A 21,333-nucleotide genomic window follows, 5' to 3' on the forward strand; every position below is an offset into this window, starting at 1 on the left:
ACATTGTAAAATAAAATACAAAAGAACCATTTCAGAACCCTATGGAGTCTGTTGCTAGCAACACCGACACTTTTCACATTTAGGATTTCAATGGAGCTGAAGCCATCACAGAGGGAAAAAAGCAAGGGCAAGTTAAATATTGGGTTCTCAGGCAGTCAGCCAGTGCACAGTTCTTAAGACCATAGCCCACAGTTCTCAGATGGAGTTTGAGCTGGGAGTGGGATAAGTCCTTAAGTGGCAGTTCATTCACAGCCCCTGCCTTCTGTGCCCGACCAAAGCAACACTGCTTGGAGGGTTGGAATTCAACATTCTCTGCAGGGGCTGAGAGATGCAAAGTATGCCGCTATTACACAACCTCTCTGCCCAGGTTTTGCTTCAGTTTTTTTCTTTTCCTCTTTTGAGACAGGGTCTCAATACATGGTCCACACAGCTTTGATGTCCAATCTGCTGCCTCAGCCTCCCAAGTGCTGGGATTATAGGTGTGTGCTACAACATCCAGCCATGTTTTTTTTTTTTTTTTTCCTCTAACACTGTTCTTCTAAATGTGTTTAGGTATTTTAATGGCTGTATGTGAACATGTTGGTATGTGTATTCAAATCAAAGCTACAGTAAACCAGGTACCTAAGCCAAGGAACCAAGAAGGTAGAGCTGGAGCCCCAGAGCAGTGGTCACTTGTAGGGAAACTGTGCTTGGCTGGAGTAGAGAGCACCCATGCCTTGGAACCATGTGGCAGCACCAACCACCCTGGGGAGGGATCTTGCAAATCATCCTCCTGTTCTAAACACATAGAACATTGGTGAACATGCACTGTGGTTTAATTTCAAGTGTTTGTAACTCGTCTGCATAGCTGACATTTGGAGATTCCAAGAGACCTAATTACAAGTCATATTAACAAGTAAACAGCCAGGAATGACTGTGATCAATCATCCTGAACAAATGTTATGCTTAAAAACTTATAAAGCTGCTAAACAATCTTGTTTTAGGCACCTCTTATTCATCTCCAATTTTAGTGAATCCGAGTTAGAAACTCCTGAAAACACTTGGCCAACTTGATCAATCAGCTGTGTCAGCAAGCATCCCAGAGATAGAAGAGACATTGGGCTCATGTCAGGAAAAAGAGCTGGGCAGGTTCTTGGCATGAGTGAGGGCCTCTTCGTGACTGTGTCCCACTCAGCAAAGCCATACTCTACCTCAGGACTGAGTAGCTGGAGGTCAGGACAATGGCTGTCCCTGACATGGGTGCCAGCTTTACTGTTTACCAACCAGGGTTTGTCATAACAGCGAGAGAGCTGAAGTGGAGTCTGTGAAAGGGAGATCCAAAGGGAAGGGCAGAAACAATTGAAAAATGGAACAGAAAGGGGAGTAAACTGGGGGTGGGGGGAAGACACTAAATTTTAAAGAAACAGAAAACAAATAAAATAGACATAAGTCCAATGGGCGGAGATGGAGCAGGTAGAAGGTATTCTTCACGTGTATCTCACTGTACCAGCAAGCCCATCTGTCAGCTCCAGTTGCACAGACAGTACCTGGACTTTCCAAACCAGTGACCTAACTCTGGACAAACTCCAACTCAAACTAAGTAAGAAGAGAGAACCGTTTCTGATGTAACCAGCCTGAACAGGAATTTTACAAAATCCCTCAAAGGTGGTAATCTGTGCACTGTGGGGATCTGGGCAGAGTTGCTCTATGTTTTTACGTTCTTTTCCTTGCTAGGCTTTTCAAGGTCTGCCCATCAACGAGCATCTACCAAGATAGGAATAGGGAAGAAGAGCACAAGGGAGGTCAGCACACACCTTGGTCCCGCTGGCTGGGGTGGCTGGAGAAGAAGGCATGGACGTACAGCTGTGATTACTCTGACTAGCACTTGAGCTGGAGCGGGTGGGAGAAGCAGCTCGGGAAGATGGTTTGGATCTTCGACCCCGTGATCGGAATGGAGTCATCCCCTGGGATGCCCCTTCTGGCAGGATGAATTTTTCTCGAAGTTCTATGTTAGTTCTGCCTCGTGCTAAAAAGAGAACAAATACACACACATGCATATACTTAGTTATCTTAAAATGTATCTTGGATGGTCATACAGCTGCTTGACCCCATGATACCAGTAAGCTGTGCATAGGTTTTGTACCACCTATGGCTTCTTTAAAAACAGCTTTGTCATGTTCTGCCCCCAGCAGACACACTGGCTAAGATCTTAGCTTGCTCTAACAAGCCTATCAACAGAGGGCCATCCACTCTGCTGTCATCATCTGGCTTTGCTGCTGTCCCCTGGGGTAAGCACACGGCAGCTGCTCAAGGAGACATAAGTGCAACATGACACAAGCCTCTGGTCTTAACCAAACTCCCGTTTTCTCTCTCATAGACATGTGTACTTTTTGCTGAATTTTTACAAGATACATGGTAATGAGATAGTGGAGAAAACACATTAATGGCATCAAGACTCTTCCATTTGAATTCTGTCAATAATAATCCTAAAGGAAGGGGTTCAGAAAGCCGGGATAGTAGAGATAAGGACAGAGTCTTTAAGAAGCAAACATGTAGGGAGAGAGAAAGACCAAGACATGCACAAAACTGAGAGTGAGAATCCGTTAGGTAAAAGCTGAAAGAGCAGTTGCAAGTAGGGGAGGAACTGAAGGGCGGATCAGGAAGAGCACTGAAGGCAAACAGGAGCTGCCTCCTCGCTTTCTGGAGCTGTAAGACCAGAACTTCAAATATGGATTTCGTCAGAGATATCAAGTACAGTCAGAACAAATGTTGATGTCAAAGACACTGCTAATTTAAAAGAAATACATTTTCTGGAAAAGATCCTTTGATTTCTCACTGGACAGTGCCCTGCAGTAACCTCAGACCTGTTCGTCCACTATCAACTGTTCATTTGAAGAAGATATTAAACCTATCTGGCAGGTGGTGGTGGAAGCCTAATTGAGTAAACATTTGATAGTTCCTTTCTAAACACACTGCCTGAGGGGAGGAAAAAATCAACAGAGGATACAAGAGGAAGCCTTGGGAATGGCAACTAGTTGGGGACAGCCACATTTAAAATGTTTTAGAGAAGGCTATAGGCAGGTGGTAGCATGAACCAGCTACTTCAGACTGAGGCAGGGAGGATGCTTCAGCCCACGAGTTTGAGACTAGCTTGGGCAAACAGAGCAAAATCCCATCTCAACACACACACACACACACACACACACACACACACACACACACACACACACACACAAACACACAGAGGACTGACTATCTGTAGTAATGGAGTGATAAGATTATGTTCCTCCCACACTATAATTTATACAGTGTTACCACATGCAATACTATACTTGATTTTCATTAGCATCTCTATCCCACTAGACAAAGAAATGAAGTGCCTACAAAGATTGGTCAAATCACAGCAGAGGCAGCCTGTCTATTAGCTATTCTCTCTACCCTGCCTCCAAGCCATTCCTGGCCATTCTCTTTATGACATCATCCACATCAGCTTATCTCCACTACGCCATGGCATTTGCTAGGTAAAGGTCTACTTCATAAGGGGACCTTCTTGCAGTCCCAGAAGCCATGTAAATGCCAGGTATGGAGGGGGCATTTGTAACCCCAGCGCTAGGCAGAGGAGGCGGCAGATCCTGGGGGCTCACTGGTCAGTCAGTCTAGCCCAAACAGCAAGCTCCAGGGTTAGTGAGAGAAACGCCTGAGGAAGACATCCCAATGTCAGCCTCTGGCTTTTACAAGCTTCAGCACACCCGCACTCCTCCTCTAAGAACAAAAGTTGCTCATTCTTACATCCTACAGCAAGCACATCACCGTTAACATACTGGCATGTCTTTGTTTCTTTGAGCAACTATATATATACTTTTAATACAAAGGTATCAGGAATATTTCTCCATTTCCTATGTGTCTTATGTTAAACTTCAACTAACTTTAAAGTATAATTTCATCATATATATGCCACTTTACTGGTTAAATGTTATACTTCTAATTTGCTAATAATTTTAAAAATACAGTATCCAATACTGTGACAACTTCTAAACTATTTTTGTACATATTCTGACGTTTCCTAAGGATAAATTTATACAAGCAGCTTTGCTGGGGGAGAGAGACATTTCTCCAGAGGTGTGTGCTCCTTTAGTAGCCCTAACTAAACTCTGGTTCAGTGGGCTCACACATGAACACGAGTGCACACCCGTTCAGAGTTCTCAGCCAGCCAAATATTTTTTAGATTATGAGTGTCTTGTCTGCATGTATGTATAAGTACCGCCTGCCTCTGCCTCCCGAGTGCTGGGATTAAAGGTGTGCACCACCACCACCTGGCTTCATCTATTTTTTGATGAAGGGTTTTACAATGTAGCCCAAGCTACAATTCTTGATCCTCCTGCTTCTGCCTTAATAACTGGAATTATAGGCAAACGCTAGCAGGCCCAGCAAGTAACTTGTCTTCTTGATGTTCACGTCCCTCCAACTTACTGGCACACCCTCCAGCCCTTGGTGCTTGCTTCTAGCACTGTTTTGATGTGACAAGAAAGTCCACTGGTGGTAGTTACTGAAAGCTGCTGGTAAGTTCTATTTCAGTCAATGGGCAGAAGTTGATTGCCAAGCTCCAAGGAGACATTCCTGGAGAGTTGGAGTGTCTTACCTTTGCTCTGAAGGATGAAGAAGAGGCCTACCAGTTCCCACAGAAAATAGTACTAGGTAGCCCTCCCCGATTTCCTTGGCGTTCCAAGTTTTACTGAGGAAGATAAAGGTAAGCAGAGAACATTCTTGCCAGCCAGCAGCATAACACAAGTGTGAACAGAGCAGGCAGGCAGCAAACCAACAGGCAACCAAGGATCATGAAGGCCACATGCAGTGTTGGTGTTGCTCAGCCTAACTATATACACGTCAGGGAAAATGGGACGATAACAGATTTAGAGAACACTGCTTCGTGTTTTTACAGAGATAAGGTTAAAAAGATGCGTATCTTGTTCAAGTTCATGATATGATTAAATACTAAAACTGACTAAGTCTTTTTAGAGTTTATCGGAAAAGGTATTGTCAAACTTAAATTTAAAAACTTCTGAAAGCAATCATTACTCCTCAGCTATTATTCTGGCCTATTGGAATAAATGCAGAATGAATTAAAGAGAAGAAACTCATAGGTACTCCTGCACTCATGTGAGAACCAAACCCTTTAGGTATCTCTAAATCTTTCAGAATGATTGAAAACCACTTCCAAAGAAGTTATATAACTGTGTTGCAAACATTTATCTTTGTTTAGCTTATGAATAAGCTTTAATAATCTAATTGCACAGGCTGGACCAACTATATACACAGCTAACATGTGAGAGTAGGGTGGCGGTCAGGACCACCACTTAGGAACCTGGCTGGCCCTTAAGTTACTTAAAATTTCCTTATCTCAAGCTCCTACCCTATAAAATGGAGATAACAGAATCTATACCTCATAGGATAGATATGAGATGCAAATGTGTTCTTATTTGTAAAGTGCTATAGGTAGAGGTATTTATTTATTTACTTACTCTATGTAGAGGGTATTTAGTAAATAGTAATCAAATTCTGCGGCTACTCTCATTAGAAATATTTTATACCCTGTCAATATGGAGTTGTTGAAAAGCAATGGTGTGGCTTTTTGAGCATTCACCAAGGCAGTGGATCTCACAGAGCCAAGAGATGTTACAGTTTAGGAAGCAAAGCCATTCTCAAAGGACCAGGTGTAGGGGAAGAGGGACAAAGCATAAAAGCCAACCTATGGGAGACTGACTGGAAATTGAAGAGCTGGAATCAGAACGCTTTATTTTACTCCCGGGATGATGAACTGGAATAAAAAAGATGTAAACACAAAGACAGAGACAGAGCAGGAAACAAAGAAACCAGTCAAGGAAGACAGACACCTGGGGCTCCTGTGTGCCCATACGGAGCTCTCCTAACAGGAAACGGGGTGGGTGTGGCTGGGCAAGATGCAGCAGCTGGGGTCTGGCCATCTGTCCCCTAGCTGCAGCTATAACGACTAGCTGCTCAGGCTGTGCTGAGGTTTTCTTTTGCCTGGGGGTGGCTGTCTTTTCATGTCTTGCTCAGGCAACCGTCTGTGGGGCTGCAGGCACATGTCCTCTAACTTCCCCCAACCTAGGACCATCACTAGTCCTCTGGATGGGAGGAGCTGAGCATGCTCCGAATCTCAGCCACAGGAATTACAGGCTAGAGGATCAGAGGCTCTAAAAAGAACCAAGGCTTCACACTAGGTTAGTGCTAATGTCACACCCTAACATAAATAGGTAACACCAACAAATTCTTTTTCTGTTTTGGAGACAGGGTTTCTACTCTAGCTCAGGCTGGCCTTGAACTTGCCATGAACCTGAGGATGACTTTGAACACTTTATCTCCTTCCTCCACCTCCCAAATATGAAAGCCTAGAGACACCAACAATTTTTTTTTTTTTTTTTTTTTTTTTTTTGAGACGGTTTCTCTGTGTAGTTTTGGTGCCTGTCCTGGATCTCGCTTTGTAGACCAGTCTGGCCTCGAACTCACAGAGATCTGCCTGGCTCTGCCTCCTAAGCACTCCTAAGCACCACCTCCAGGCCACCAACAAATTCTCAATTCTCATTCCTGTGTTCTTTCCTGACAGCATCAGCATCTTCAGGTTTTTCTCCCTGAAACCTCGAGGTTCTAATCTGTGTTGGATGGGACAATATCAGACATCTTAATAACAAGACAAAAATCAGAAAGACCACCATCAATGCTTCCCAGAAAATCAGTGTGGGTTGATATTACATCCTTCCACGTCACCCATGGTTGGGGTGCTTCCTTACCTCGGCAGGGATCGTTTTTCACTAAAAACTCATCCAAGGCCATCCATCCTCCACCAACACGGACCATCACAGTGCTGCGCAGAATACGGACCAGCCGCAACTGCTGAGAATCCCCAAACTGGAATCAAGGGGAAATTCAGTTAACAGGAACACCTTAGTGTAGACTTACATCCCCCCACATTCCCAAAGCAGACTGTATTCAGATAGGAATGATGTGGCAGTTGGGGAAGAATTTTTAACTCCACTTTGCATTTTTACATCGTCATAAAAAGGCTAGAAAACAGAAAAGCAGAAAGACTGCACCTATGAACCGCTGTCGTGAAATCCTTCCCCTGGGATAAAATTAGCTCCTGTACCAAAGGTAGAGGAGGCAAGATGGACATGTATTTGTTCACTTGGATTCCCATGAAGGTTCTGCTAAAGTGAGCACCTACACTGTTATGCTTATTTTCTTAGAGAAAGGGGATCAACTTCTGAATACAGTGTGCTGGAAAGTTAAATGGATGGTAGCAAATACTAAGTCAAGCATTAAAGAAACTCTTGCAAAGCATCCTCATTACAAGCTTAGGAAGAAGTTTGGTTTTTCTTCAGCCGGTTCTCAGAAGTAAACCCTACATATATTCTGACTGTGATGCCACCAGGAGAAAAAGTTTTCAAGCTGAATAAATGATTAGATAGAATTAAAATTTAGTTGAAGAAATAGAAATTTTAATCTCTTATCATGATTAGAAACAGTGTTCAATAATCATTCTGGACCTTAGAACAAGTATGTCGGGCTTCTTCTTGTCTCCATTCCTAATCTCCTACTTCCCAGTTCTACCTTAGTATTTGGAGCTTCCCAGTGTATAAATCATCCTTTTCCCAAAGTGAAGAAGCAACAAACGAGAAGCACACTAAGATTTCAAAGCAAACACCAAACCAAAAGTCCACGAAATAGAATTCCTAAGGTTATTAAGGAGACTGTGGGGCAGGGAGGTAAAGAGAAGGACCTAACTTCTTAATTAGGGTTTTCAAAGTTATAGGAGAATCATAACTTTGAAACAGGGAGAAAAACTGAAATTGCCAGAAAGGATGTCTGAGGAGGATACACAACCATCTTCCTCAGTAACAATAAGTGGGTGGTTACCTCTGTATTCCTCTGCTGCTCTGACTCAAATGCACTATATGCATAGGCAGAAGTCTGGAAAATGCTTTCTCTTCCCTCCCCAGCCATTTATTCCAAAAACAAATAGTCTTACACCATTTGTCTCATACAGCACTTAAATGTTTACACAAAGTGGCCCGAGTGACAACACGGTGGAGCAGAATCAACACTTCCCACAACTGTAAGGAAAAGACCCTATCGTGGAGGGAACAGGTTCTGGGGATGACTGATGTGCCATTAGTAACCTGAGCCACTATTTTGGGTTTCCTCCGGATAGATGAGGAATGGAAAGGATATGCACCTGTGTGTCTCCCAGAGTCAAAAGGGAAGGGTGGTCTAGGTGACTTCCTAGAATGCTACACCCTCCAGTTTGTTATCCACTGATCTCAGGGTTGCTTTTCCTTAGTATCTCCCCAAAGCTGCTGGAAAGATTCTAATTTGTTTCTGTTGAATGCAGAGACCCAAACACTCCAGGTGGTGGGAGGGCTATATATCTCTAAAGACCTGCAGAACAAGGCTGGGGAGAGCCAGAGAGAACTCAGAGGCAGAATCCTGGCAGTCACTGTCCTTCTCAGACAGGGACTTAAGTTCTTATGACATTAGCTGTGTGAGTGTGCCATGCAACCTTTGAGGCCTCCAGTACTATAAAATGCACTTCGTAATTCTGCTCACAACATTAGAACAACTCATCAAATCCCCCCCAGGTTAATGGAGTAGTAGAGGAGGGTGTCGGTGCCCCATCAAAGGGACCCCACCTAATAAGTGCAGCCATCAGAAGCAGGCATGCTGAACACTTGACTATAATTGTTACTGACTAGTTGTAGCACTGGGGACAGACTCTAGGGATGTGTAAGGCAAGTGCTCTGAGATACACTATTAGCTTTTTTATTTTTATTTTCAAAATTTGAGACAGGGACTTGTTAGATTTCTAAAATTGACATCAAACTTGCCTCCCAAGGAGCTAGGATTATAGTTATAAGGAAGGCATTATGCCCAGCTTGTGAGAATTTATTTAAAACCAACCCGACTGTTCTCAGTCTTACATTTTTCTAGTATTTGTTATTCCCACTGGCCCAGAATATTACTGTAGTTAGTGATTATTGCAGTAACTAGACTTAAACAGTGATTGAGGACTTCAAATGAACTCTTAGTGTTTCTGACTTCCTGCCAGATAGATTGATTTTATTCATGCAACTTCCTTCCACATTTGAGAGACAGCACCCAAGAACCCTCAAAAGAGATCTCAAAGGTTAGAGTTGCCAAGTGGAGTCAAGACTTTCAATACTTCGTGCAAATCAAATTTGAGCCCATTTCATTTTGAATGGTTCGCTATAATCTGCAAATTTTAGGCAGAAGTCAATTATGCTTTCCACATTATAATTTGTATTATAAAATGTAAATATAAATACGTATAACTATTAAGTTAGTACTTAGATAATACCCTCAGGACTTTTTGACTCAAGTATACATTACGAAATTTGTATTAACTATTAAAAGACTGGTAATGATCAGAACTGTGTCAATGGTACTCTGACCCCAAATATAGTAGTGTAAGACCAGGCTCTTTACAGGTGGAATGGATGATATCAGAGCCACGATTTTTCCTGAGTCATCCCCGTTATAACTCAGTGCTGCATAATATCATTGTTTTAGCCAGCCTAATTGGAATGGCAAATTTCATTTTATAAAAAAAATATAAAATTGTATCTTTTTGCTGATAAGATAGCTTTGTGATAATAGCTGTTAGCAGTTTCTCCACTTGGTAAGACAACCAGATGTGACCCAGGCATGCTTCCGATTATGTCCTTTCCCCATAGCAAAGAACAGGCAACACCAGCTACAAAGACCACATTCACCGAGGACATTGCAAGGCACACTGTACCTGATTGCCGAGGAAGAACTATGGACAGTAAGAGAAAAGGAGCGGGCGGGGGGAAAAAGAGAACATTTTGTCAAGTCAACACTAGGAAACAGCAGCTTCATCGTATTCCCAGTCTAGGTACACACTGACCACGCTCTTATGGGAACGACTGTACAAATCAAGCCCCCACTCTCTGTCTTGTACTGCTTTTGTACCCCATCTCACTCACTGGTGATTAAACAAACTAACAAAAATAAACACCAGAAAACAAAACCCAACATGTAAGACAAACCTCCCTGGAGCTTACTGTGTTCTGGGCTTGGTGTATTCAGGACACTCCTAAATGGGCTGCTGAGCCCAGGATTCCGTACATGCTACACAAGCACTTTCCTAATGGAACCTGGATATTCCTGTGTCTCAACTGAAGATGGCCATCTAAATCTTCTTTGACAACCACAGATTTTTTTTTTTTTTTTTTTTTTAAATTTTATGACCTCTTGACAAGCTGATGAACAGCTTAGGAGTCCTGGTTTAGGTTTCTACTACATCCCTGACTCTAGCTCCAAGAGAAGCTAAAACACAAGTATAGTTTACTGTTCCTTCTGGTCAAACCTAGCAAGTCTTTCTAGGGAAGGAGCCTGGCTCTCCAGTGCATGTAGGTTCCAGCTGTAGACCAGCTCAGCACAGGAACACTAAGGTGCTGGGGCCTTGACATAGTCTTCTATGAGCATGGGAGCCACTTATATTTATAATGACCAGTTCTTGGGAATAAATCATCACTCTTTTTTAAGTGAAAAAATTAGAACAAAGGAACATTTGTATGTGCACAAACACATCAGAGGGAAGTTTTGGGGTGTATGTTTCTCCTTTTGCCATGTGGGTCCTAGGACTTGAACTCAGGTTGTCAGAATTGGTGGCAAGCACCTTTATATGCTGAACCATCTCCAGCCCTTCAGCCCTATTTAAAAAGGGGAAAAAAAAAGAAAAGAAAGAAAAAAAATTGATATATTTTTTCGATATAGCCGTGGGTAGCTGGAACATACTATGTAGAGTTGGCCTTGAGTTTGCAATGATCCTTCTGCATTTGCCTCCCAAGTTCTGTGGTTGTAGGCAGGTTACCAGGCTCTGTTCATGAGTCATCTGATAAACTGTTTCCCAAGGTTCCTTCCCTTCCCTCCCCTGAAGACTTCAGAGAGCAGTGAGATAAGGGTTGGAAAATGTTTTCTACCTTCTCAAACATAAGCTAGGGTCTCCCCGGATAATGGTAACTTTTCAGGGGAAACTGCACAAGACACGAAACCTGACACCTAGGGATGAAGGTCGTGGTTCTAGGCCTCGGGAGGCACCAGGAGTGAAAAGGCAGATGACTCAGGAGAAAATGACCTCCACAAATGGTTGGGTTCTCTTCCTTACCCGGTATTTATTCTCTCCGATCTGTTCCACCTGAAATCTTTTTGCACACTTGCACTGTGCCACTTGTCTTGTGACCTGTTGGTTGTAAACAGCAAAAGGGTGTAAGGGCAGAGAAACACTTTGTTTTAAAATGTAAACAGAGAAGCTACTGATTATTTGTTTTTTAAACATTTTTGCCCTTTTCCTTTGGAAAAAGGATCTTACTCTGAAGTCTTGGCTGTCCTAGAGCATTCTATGCAAACTAGCCTGGTTCCCAACTCAGATCTGTCCACCTTTGTCTTCCAGTTGCTGGGGTTAAAGGCCTGTGCCTGGTTCATTTTAGGCTTTTAACACATGCATTTATCTTTTATTCAAAATTTAATCCTACTTGAGATAAAAAGATTTCGAGAAAAAAAAAGCAGATGAAAGAAATATTCTTCATCATTGCTTCAAAATTCTTTAGAGGAAAAGTACTAATACAGACCTATCAAAATCAAATGACCAATACAGTAACTCACAAACTGAGCCAAATTTCTACCCAGAACCCCCAAATTCCCAGGAAATCAGCCTCTTTACATATTCATATGGTTCCAGGGACAGAATTCAGGTCATCAGGTTTGCATGGGGCAGCACTTTTCCCTACTGGGCCATCTCAACAACCCCATTACACAGTTTACCCCTTAATGCTGCATGTGAAGCCCATCTGACCCCTTACGAAATCCCTCCTTGAACCTCATGGTACCCAAGACGTGAGTAGCAGAATTGGATTCATCCTCTAGACCAAGCTACCACTCAGTAGTCAAAGGCCCTCTAGAGCTTGTTGAAACATTAACTCTAAATGATTACTTCCCAACACGATTCACACATCCAAATTCAGGGTGATATAAACCTATGGTCAAAATATTCTACTCCAAATATTCTCCACACCTCATCTTCAATTTTATCTGCATCAGTTGTTGGTCGATAGGCGTCCTTGTTGGGATGTAGGGCAGCCACAAATTCATAGTAGTCAATGTAGCCATCCCCATCTCTGTCAAAAATGTCAGCCACAGCTGTCATCTCTAACTTGGTGGTAGGGAACTCTGGGGAAAGGAAAACATAATTTGAAACATTGTGAGGATTTGAAACACTGAAACATATGTGGCTGGTTGGTAATTATACAAGTTCCTGAAGGAAACAAATTATATCTTGATTTTTTTCCTAACCACCACCACCACCACCACCACCACCACCACCCCCCCCACATATTTATCTACTCCGGAAAATTCAGGAGATAACAAATTTTAAAGATATAAATCGTTGGCTCAACTGTTAAGAGTACTGTTTGTTCTTGTAGAGGACTCAGGTTCGATTGCCAGCACCCACATGGTGGCCCACAACCATCTGTAACTCCAGATCCAGGGGATCTGATGACCTCCTCTAATTCCGAAGGGCATCAAGCATATGCACATGCAGGCAAAAAACCCATACATAACATAAAGTGAATAAATCTAATTTTAAAAAAGATACAAATAATTTTGAAAATGTATCACCCAAGGACTACTACTCATTGTTCATTTCTTAATTTTTTTACCTACAGATCCCTCATCAATTTTTTTTTTTTGTTTTTGTTTTTGTTTTTTTGAGACAGGATTTCTCTGTGTAGTTTTGGTGCCTGTCCTGGATCTTGCTCTGTAGACCAGGCTGGCCTCGAACTCAAGAGAATCTGGCTTTGCCTCCTGAGTGCTGGGATTAAAGGCTTGCACCACCGTTGCCCGGCTTGTTTGTTTTTTAAGACAGGGTTTCATATAGCCCAGGCTGGCCAAGGATGACCTTGAACTCCTGATCTTCCTTCCCTGCCATAACTTCCCAAGTGCTGGGATCACAGATGTGTAAAAACATAATCAGTTTATGGGGTGTTGAAGACAGAATCTAGGGCTTCATACATGCCCCACAAGCACTTCAATAACAGAGCTATATACTAGGAGCCCCCCATTTTAAAAATAAAAAGTAGTATCAGACTTCATATACAGTGAAAACTATAAACTAAGACAATATTACAACCATCCATAGAATTACCACTCATCTTAAGATTTATTCATGCCAGCACTGTGGGATGCTTAGAATGATGGCATTACTCTAACAGTGTGACTTTGGAATAGCACCCTGTCCTCTTTAAACTCTACAATCATGTTTAAACTCTTCCTATACCTATGGAAATAAGATTCTGCCATCTATGAAAACAACAGACCACACTCAGCAGAGAGCTTCTTCCCTCAGACTATAGGTCTTACTTCAGAAAGACCCATTTCCCAGAATGTTACAACTTCTACCAAGTGTGAGGAATTCAGGTGTGACCTGTGTGTAGAGTAAGAATCAACTTACTGGATGCTAAAATGCCATCAATAAACTCCTGACGCGTTATCTTCCCATCCTGGTCCTTGTCAATACGCCGGAAGAAATCCATGACTCGAGATTTTTTGTGATTCATCCACCGCATATACTTTTTCCTCCAGACATCAAAGTCAAAGTTGGCAAATTCCTTTAACTAGATGGAAGTCAGAGGTGTTAGGAAACCTTGCTGCTTTAGACCCAGAGCATATCTAAATTCTCAGACATTCAGAAAAGCCATGCAGGCCTTCCAGGGGGGCACCAACAATGCTATTCATAGGTTGTTCACTTGTGAAACCACAATCTGTCTCCTTCACTTAAAGACTCGGCTGTTTAAACAAGCTGTGATATCATGGTGGAACAGGAGAAACAGTGACTGAAAAACAACTTTGGAAAATAAGGAGCACGCAACAAGAATGGGGAGAGACAGTCTTGCTTTCTCTTTGGACTTTTCCAAGGATCATCTACTTAGATGTAAGGGGTGGATTCTGTCCTAAAGGAAGGCCTCAACACCCCTCTCTTAGGCTGTATGGAAGGCACTATAAACACACATAGGAACCACATCAAGAGGCTCATGCTTCCCATCATTTTCTGAGATCTTAAAGATCGAGATGGAAAGCATTAAGAATGCAACCCTACATCCAAGCATGTTTCTTTGGAATTTCACCAGAGGGAGCAAATGCCCACCCAACATCTCTATTAAATAGTTGATTGGTTGGTGTTGATTGGTGGAAAGCAGGCCTGTATAAAGCGCAGGGCTTTTTTTTTTTAGCTACTTGGACCATGTTAGTGATTCTCACTTAGAATGACTTAACAGCACAACATTTTCCCCTTTCGTCTTTCAAACTCCAAGTTGGAAGGAATCGGGGAGGAGGGAAGGTGGCAAGAACCAATGTCCTTAAAATGCAACTGACCTACGGAAGGAACAACAAAAAACACAGAACACTCACTTCCGGGCATAGCTGCTTTGATATGCACAAACAAAAGAATATGAAAGATATTAGATGCTCGTGTTAGAAGGCAGGAAGTGCAGTACCACATATCTTAGATGACACTTCAGAACTGGCTGGCTTTTCATGAGCTACTACAGACTACAAGAATCAAGATTACAAAAAGGTGACCTTCTTCCATAATTGTAGAATATCTATCTATCTATCTATCTATCTATCTATCTATCTATCTATCTATCTATCTATCTATCTATCTACCTACCTACCTACCTACCTATCTACCTATCTATCTATACAAGAATCAAGATTACAAAAAGGTGACCTTCTTCCATAATTGTAGAATATCTATCTCTATCTATCTATCTATCTATCTATCTATCTATCTATCTATCTATCTATCTATCTATCTATCATCTATTTCTTCATATGACAGGATCACTAACAATCCCCCTCCCTCCCTTTTGTGGTTTTTCAAGAGTTTTCCTGTGTAGCCCTGGCTGTCCTGGAACTCATTTGTAGACCAGGGTGGCCGTAAACTCAGAGATACACCTGCCTCTGCCTCTGCCTCCTGAGGGCTGGGATTAAAGGCATGCACCGCCATGTCTGGCTTCCCTTTTATACAAACTACACATTTAGAGGTAACTTTGGAAGCTTTGTTTCTGAAATTGAATCACAGCATGCTGCTGAGGAAGCTCAGACCACAGGCCTCCCTCCTGTATGGAATGTCTGATTTATGGTTTTAGACCATATGGCACAGCTTCCTTTGTTTGAGTGGTTTTCTTAAGAAACCTATCTTTTCTTATTCGGGGGCTTGAAGGAAGGGGAATAAGTGAGTGAAGGGCTGATTTTATTTCTGAAGAAGTAGATAAAGGCACAAAGATCATACTAAGAGAGCTTTAAAGGACAGTGTTTACCTCCTCTAGTCTGTCCAAGGCATCATTCAGCTTCCGCTGGCGCTCCAGTGCCAACAGCCATACTTGCTGCCAGCGGGCAGAGAGCTGATTGATTCGTGGGTTTTTTGCTTCAGATTGTGAGAGGATTGGCATAGGAGGAGGAGCGGGTTGACTCAAGGACTTCCCTAAAAAAAAAAAAAAGTAATCACAAGATTAGAAATGTTGGCTTTGCCAGTCCATAAAGAAATGCCTGTATGCTCAAGGTTATCCTTGGCTATATACTGAGTTTGAGGCTAGCCTTGGGATATATAAGACACTGTCTCAAAAATCAAGAAAAGAAAGAACTGTGTATATGAACTATCCTTTTACACTAATATCCATTTTGTAACTGAAAAGAAACATGGGAATGGCAATATTCTGGTACAGAGGCATACTAATTCCAGAACTGCTGCCTCTCCTCCAAACCAATGAATACCCACCTCCTACACATACCCAGTTAATTATGCTTTACCTTAGTGACCTGTGGACATATCAACCCAGAAAACAACAGTGGACTCAAAATCTTACAATTAGATTAGTGCAATGTAAACACAACAATGAAAGGCCACTGCTAAATAACAGAACAGGCTTCACCACCTTGTAGCTTCTTATTAATCAAAATAAGCAAATGAGTAAACAAACAAGATATAACTAATCACTATTAGAAAAGCAAAGTTTCAAAATGAGAGATTGTGGTCCAGAGTCAATATGATTTGGGAAATCAAAACACAGTTCTCGTGATGGCACTTTGTGAGGTCTCATCTGCAATTAGCAGGAAAGAAACAACTAGTACAGTGGGCTGGAAACATACTGCTACCACTGCGGGACTTCTCGATGAAAGGAGCATGGGTGGGTTCAACATTCTTCCTCTTGTATGTCTTGGTGACCCGGTCCACATCAGGTTGTTTGCGCGTCATCTCCTCCATGAATGACTATTAAATATAAAAATTACTTATGAAAATTCATAGTTTTCTTGGTCTAAAACGAAAAGTCCTTTCTAACAAAGGCCAAGCCCATGGCAGACTGCCCAAATGATAAGACTGCTCTGTGTAACTTCTCATTCCTTAAAAAAGATTAAATTGGGCTGGGCGTCTAACTCAGTGGTAAAGCATTTGCTGAACTTATAAAAGGCCCTGGATTGAAACACAGCACACACAGAAAAAAAGAGAAGGGATGGACAGATCCACACTGAGAATGACTGCCCAAAGCACTGCATTAGCACTGAAGACTGAAGGAGGAAGAGAAGAGTCGGCCTCTGCCTTCAAGGAACTCACAGCTGAGTGAGGAAAACCAGATTCAATGCTAAGTGTTATGCAGTTATGCAGAGAAGACCTAAGAGAAGTACTTCTGAAGTGACGAGTTGCCGAGGAACAAAGGACTCAAGAATGGGGGAAGGACAGCTCGCAGACGGTTTAGTTTGGACAGAACGCGGAAGCCGGACAGTGCTGTGGACCAGGACTCTTCATTTCATTTGCTGCCAAGAGGGTGCAGTCAAAGGATTAGCAAGAAGTGGGGCTGGAGGGGCAGGCAGGAGATCCAGGAAGGTCCGTATCCAGCGAAGGATTAGGATTGTGTTGTGAGAGAAACAGGAGGCAAGTGAAGGACTCTGATACAAGAAGAGACATGATCAGATCTCTGCTTGAGAGGACTCAGTCTTCCTCTAGTATAGAAGGCAGAGTGACAGGATATGGGCTAGGAAATTCTGCTATTTACTTTTCCTATTTCTTTTTTTTTTCTTTTTGGGTTTTCGAGACAGGATTTCTCTGTGTTGTTTTGGTGCCTGTCCTGGATCTCACTCTGTAGACCAGGCTGGCCTCGAACTCACAGAGATCCACCTGGCTCTGTCTCCCGAGTGCTGGGATTAAAGGCGTGCACCACCACCACCTGGCTATTTTTCCTATTTCTGTGATAAAATGATGTCAGGTCAATAGGCTTCTGGCTCCAGCAAAGGTCAGGCTTCTAAGCTGGGTTCCAAAATTTCCACTTCTGGTGAACTGCCCTTGTAATGCCCGTGAAACTGTGAGTGGCTACTCTGTGGGGTAGACTTCATCTTCTAAAGAAGACTAAAACTAAACTGCTTCTGCTAGTGGCTTCAAAAATACGACCTTAGTGACCTCCAGGAGCTGCAGCCAGCAAGAAAGCAGAATCTTCAATCCTACAAACGCAAGGAACTGAATTCTGTCAACAAAACCAGTGAATGTGGAAGATGATCCACATGAGAACTGCAAACTATTGGCTAGAGAGGTATCTCAAAGCACAATACCTCAGTATTGAGGAAATTGTGATTTCTGCCTGATGAAACCCTAAGATGCTAACCCATACCTTGACTCCTAACTCATGAAAACTGATAAACAGAGCTGTTGTAAGCTGATAAGTCTGTAGTAATTAATACATGCAGTACGGATGGGAATGTGGTTCACGACACACAGAAGACACAGAGAAGCAAGATACCTGATGCTCAGTGATAAGAGCTTTAACTCGGTCTATATTCTGAGGGATAGGCTCCTGATCCCGCTGGATTAGGGTGGTCTCAGCCCACTGGATCCAGGCCAGAAGTTCTTCCAGGAGCTCGGCATTAGCCACCAGTTCTGACAGAGCTGCTTCCAGGCGCTGCTGGTGCTGCTTTGCCCATGTCAGGACCTGTGGAGAGAGAAACCATGACCCCTTTCAGAAAAGTAAGTCTTTCTGTTTGTTTGTTTCCAAGCCCTCTTCCTACCTGATCATACACCTTTACTCAGAAGAGGGACCAACTTAAGGAGCCAAGAGATTTCTTTCTGACTTGAGCTGAGAAAACTCAAATGAGAGGTAGAACAAGGAGTCATTTCTGCCAAAAGCAAACCTAGTAATTCTATTAAACACAAGCTCCTCAGGAAGGAAGGAAGCAAAACACCAGGTGTCCGCAGACGCTACTCATGAGCACCTAACTCCCCCAGCCCACTCTAGCCTTCACGTCAGTCTTTACTGAAACGCAACTACTTAGCGTGAAGGAAAGGTTCTTGGGCTGATGGACGGAGTATTCACTGTGAGTCCAGCTGACTGGGCGTGTGCTGCCTCACCTCCTCAAAGCGAGCTCGGATGATAGTGATCCAGTGTTTGATGGTTGTGATGCAATCGGGGTGGCAGACAGCCAGGATGACTTCTCCCATTGCCACTGCTGTGTTCACATCAACCCGCTTTTCTTCTACTTTCTTCATGAATTCCTAAGTAAACACGAGTTAAAGCCAAAAACCTGACAAATCTATCAGTACCATTAGTTTATATTAAAAGGAGAAACATTTCATTGTTTTTTTCCTATGTGTCAGCACAGGCCTCGAAAAAGCTTGCTTGTATGTAGGTGTTGCTAGCTTGGTATATCCAGTTCTAAAAGGTGTAGGAAGGCAAGAATGACCTCTGTTAGAGGCGACAACAAAGACAAGGGACACTAGTTTGCCTCTATTCCCTCTGCTCCAGTTTCTATTTTCAGTTTCTACCTCTTTTATTTGCATTCATTTCAATTTTACGAAACATTTATTTTATGTATGAGTATCTTGCCTGTATGTATGTTTGTGTGCTGTGTGTGCCCAACACTGGAAGAGGCCAGAAGAGGGTACTAGACCTCCTGGGAGGGAGTTACAGACAGCTATGAGCCACCGCGTAGGTGCTCGCAACCAAACCTCTGAAGAAACATCAGGTGTTCCTAACTACTGAGTCATCTCTCCAGCCCTTTTATTTCTGTATTTAAAGTATATTTCTTTTGGACAATATTTTAAAATTCCTACCACAATAGAGTGCAACAATAAAACTAAGATTAAAATATCTAGATAGATAACATGAAACATTTCTTCCTTCATTAGAGCTGACTCAGGCCCCAGATACCATGTTTTATTCTGCATGCTAAGTGGTTTTTAGGAGATCAGAGAAGGGCCAAAAAGCTAGTTAACATAAGCTAAGTCAAATAAAGGTATGTGCAGGTGAGAAGTAAAATGGAGTTGGGTATGATAACACACCCCTGTAATCCTAGCACCAGGGAGGCTGAGGTAGGGTGTTTGGGAGTTCAAGGGTACACACTAAGACCCCATCTCTGTGGTGGTAGATTGTGCACCCTAATAAAATATGCCTGAAGATTAAGGAAGCAGAGCAAGCCACAGCCACCTGTTATCTCACCAACTCCTCAACCCGAAAAGCCTCAGCGGACAGGCCTCTAGCCGAATGAGCTTCCTCAGCAGAAAAGGCCTCTAGCTGAAAGGGATGCTTCTACCTTAGTTCCTGTCTCCTCACGCCTTATATACCTTTCTCTGCCCACCATATCACTTCCTTTTTAGTGATGGGATTAAAGGCATGTGACTTCCCAAGCAAAGGCTTGAGATCTCAAGTGCTGGGATTGAAGGTGTGTGCCACCACTGCCTGGCCTCTATGTTTAATCTAGTGACTTGTTCTGTCCTCTGATCTTCAGCCAAAGTTTACTAGGGTAACATGATATATCACCACAAATCTCAAAATCTAGCCAACCAACCAACAAAAATGAGAAAGGGAAGTGTTGGGCATTGTCTGAGAACACTGTGTGGCTTTACTTGTTTAAAGCCAACATGAGGGCTGGAGAGGTGACTCAGTGGTTAGAGAACTAGGTGCTTCCAGAGGATTTTGGTTTGATTCCTAGCACAGCGGTTCACAACTATCCACAACTCTAGTTCTTGGGGATCTGATCTGGTTTCCTTGGGCACCAGACATGTATGAGGTGCACAGACATACACTTAGGCAAAACCATATACATAAAATAAAAATAAATAAATCTTAAAAAATATAAAACCAGTATGAGTGAGTTGTATGAATGTGAACGAAGCCTCTGGTTTCTGCTGAGTACACAAACAGCCCACTCTGGCTCGTCTTCTTTTCATAGGTCTGACATTTATAAGCAAGTCCTGCTTTTCTTTAGTGTTGGGGCAATTCTCACCATGGATGAGTAGCAGAGATCACCAAACCGTGAGGCTAGATTACCTTATGAGTGTCGATGAGAGACTGTAGGGACTCTGTGTCATCAGGAAGGGCCCCTCGAAAGCGAAGTGTTTGTTCTGCTTCAGAAAGCCATTCCAACAGCATATGGACTGTGTCCCGAAACTCTTCTGCCTGAAATAACCAAGCACAAGAAGATCTGGCTTCCCTCTGCAGCTGAAGCACTGGACACTACAGAGTGTGCTGGAAAATCCAGCATCCAGGACCACACACAACAGAGGCATTTGATGCCCTTGTCCAAAGCCATAAAGGTCACCTTGATTCGTAGGCCTTTGAAAATCAGTTCAATGACTGGTCAAAATCCCATAGAACGTTCAGAATATCCACTTTATTTTTGTTCTAAGACTGTGGGACTTCAGGGTCCTAGTAAAGAAACTAAGATCCATGTGTTCAGGTCCCCCTGCAAACTTCTTACCTGTTTTAAGGCCTGCTCAAGCCGGCTTTGCTTGGAAACAGAGAGTTTGCAAACAGTGTCCCAGCGAGTACTCAGTTCCTGGAGTTGTCCCTTGACCCAAGTAGTGTCGTCCCTACTGTTCTCGATCAGCTCTCTGCCTGACCGCTTCAGGACTTGAACAGTGCCGGTCCGCTTTCCCAGTTCTTTTTGGAATACCTAGTTAAAGAAATGAGAATTAGTTTTTTTTTTTTTAATTTTTAATGATTTATTTTATTTTGTGTGTCTTGTGCAGAGGAAGGCAGGATGGCATGTCAGAAAGAACAAGCAGGTGACTCTCAAGAAGCCTGCACCACCAACTGCTTTCTCCCTCAATGCCTGTACTTAAATTGATATTCAACCTGTTTCTCAACAAACTCCATCTTTGCTTAAAAAAAAAAAAACAACCAGGGACTACATAACACAGTAAAATCTCATCTCCAAAACAAACCAAACAACAACAGCAAAAACAGGAGGCAG

General features: G+C 42.7%; 1 protein-coding gene across 20 annotated transcripts in view; it reads right to left on the reverse strand.

The window, feature by feature from the left end:
* Window positions 1–21,333, reverse strand: part of Macf1 (microtubule actin crosslinking factor 1) — a 334,145-nt gene that overhangs the window by 3,729 nt on the left and 309,083 nt on the right. For 8 of the 20 annotated variants that reach the window (XM_076564989.1, XM_076565001.1, XM_076564994.1 and 5 more), the window contains 14 exons: window positions 20,839–21,033; window positions 20,409–20,537; window positions 18,491–18,634; window positions 17,886–18,074; window positions 16,246–16,366; window positions 15,417–15,580; window positions 13,547–13,709; window positions 12,110–12,264; window positions 11,204–11,278; window positions 9,812–9,829; window positions 6,786–6,903; window positions 5,726–5,794; window positions 1,794–2,005; window positions 1,191–1,301 (listed from right to left, as the gene is read on the reverse strand). In XM_076564989.1, the coding sequence (XP_076421104.1) occupies window positions 1,191–1,301; window positions 1,794–2,005; window positions 5,726–5,794; window positions 6,786–6,903; window positions 9,812–9,829; window positions 11,204–11,278; window positions 12,110–12,264; window positions 13,547–13,709; window positions 15,417–15,580; window positions 16,246–16,366; window positions 17,886–18,074; window positions 18,491–18,634; window positions 20,409–20,537; window positions 20,839–21,033 (1,863 nt within the window). The remainder of the gene's footprint in view (window positions 1–1,190; window positions 1,302–1,793; window positions 2,006–5,725; window positions 5,795–6,785; window positions 6,904–9,811; window positions 9,830–11,203; window positions 11,279–12,109; window positions 12,265–13,546; window positions 13,710–15,416; window positions 15,581–16,245; window positions 16,367–17,885; window positions 18,075–18,490; window positions 18,635–20,408; window positions 20,538–20,838; window positions 21,034–21,333) is intronic. The other 12 variants (XM_076564998.1, XM_076565002.1, XM_076565005.1 and 9 more) reach the window with 6 other exon arrangements.

This window comes from Peromyscus maniculatus, chromosome 2 (genome assembly GCF_049852395.1).
Source record: "Peromyscus maniculatus bairdii isolate BWxNUB_F1_BW_parent chromosome 2, HU_Pman_BW_mat_3.1, whole genome shotgun sequence".
NCBI lineage: Eukaryota > Metazoa > Chordata > Mammalia > Rodentia > Cricetidae > Peromyscus > Peromyscus maniculatus.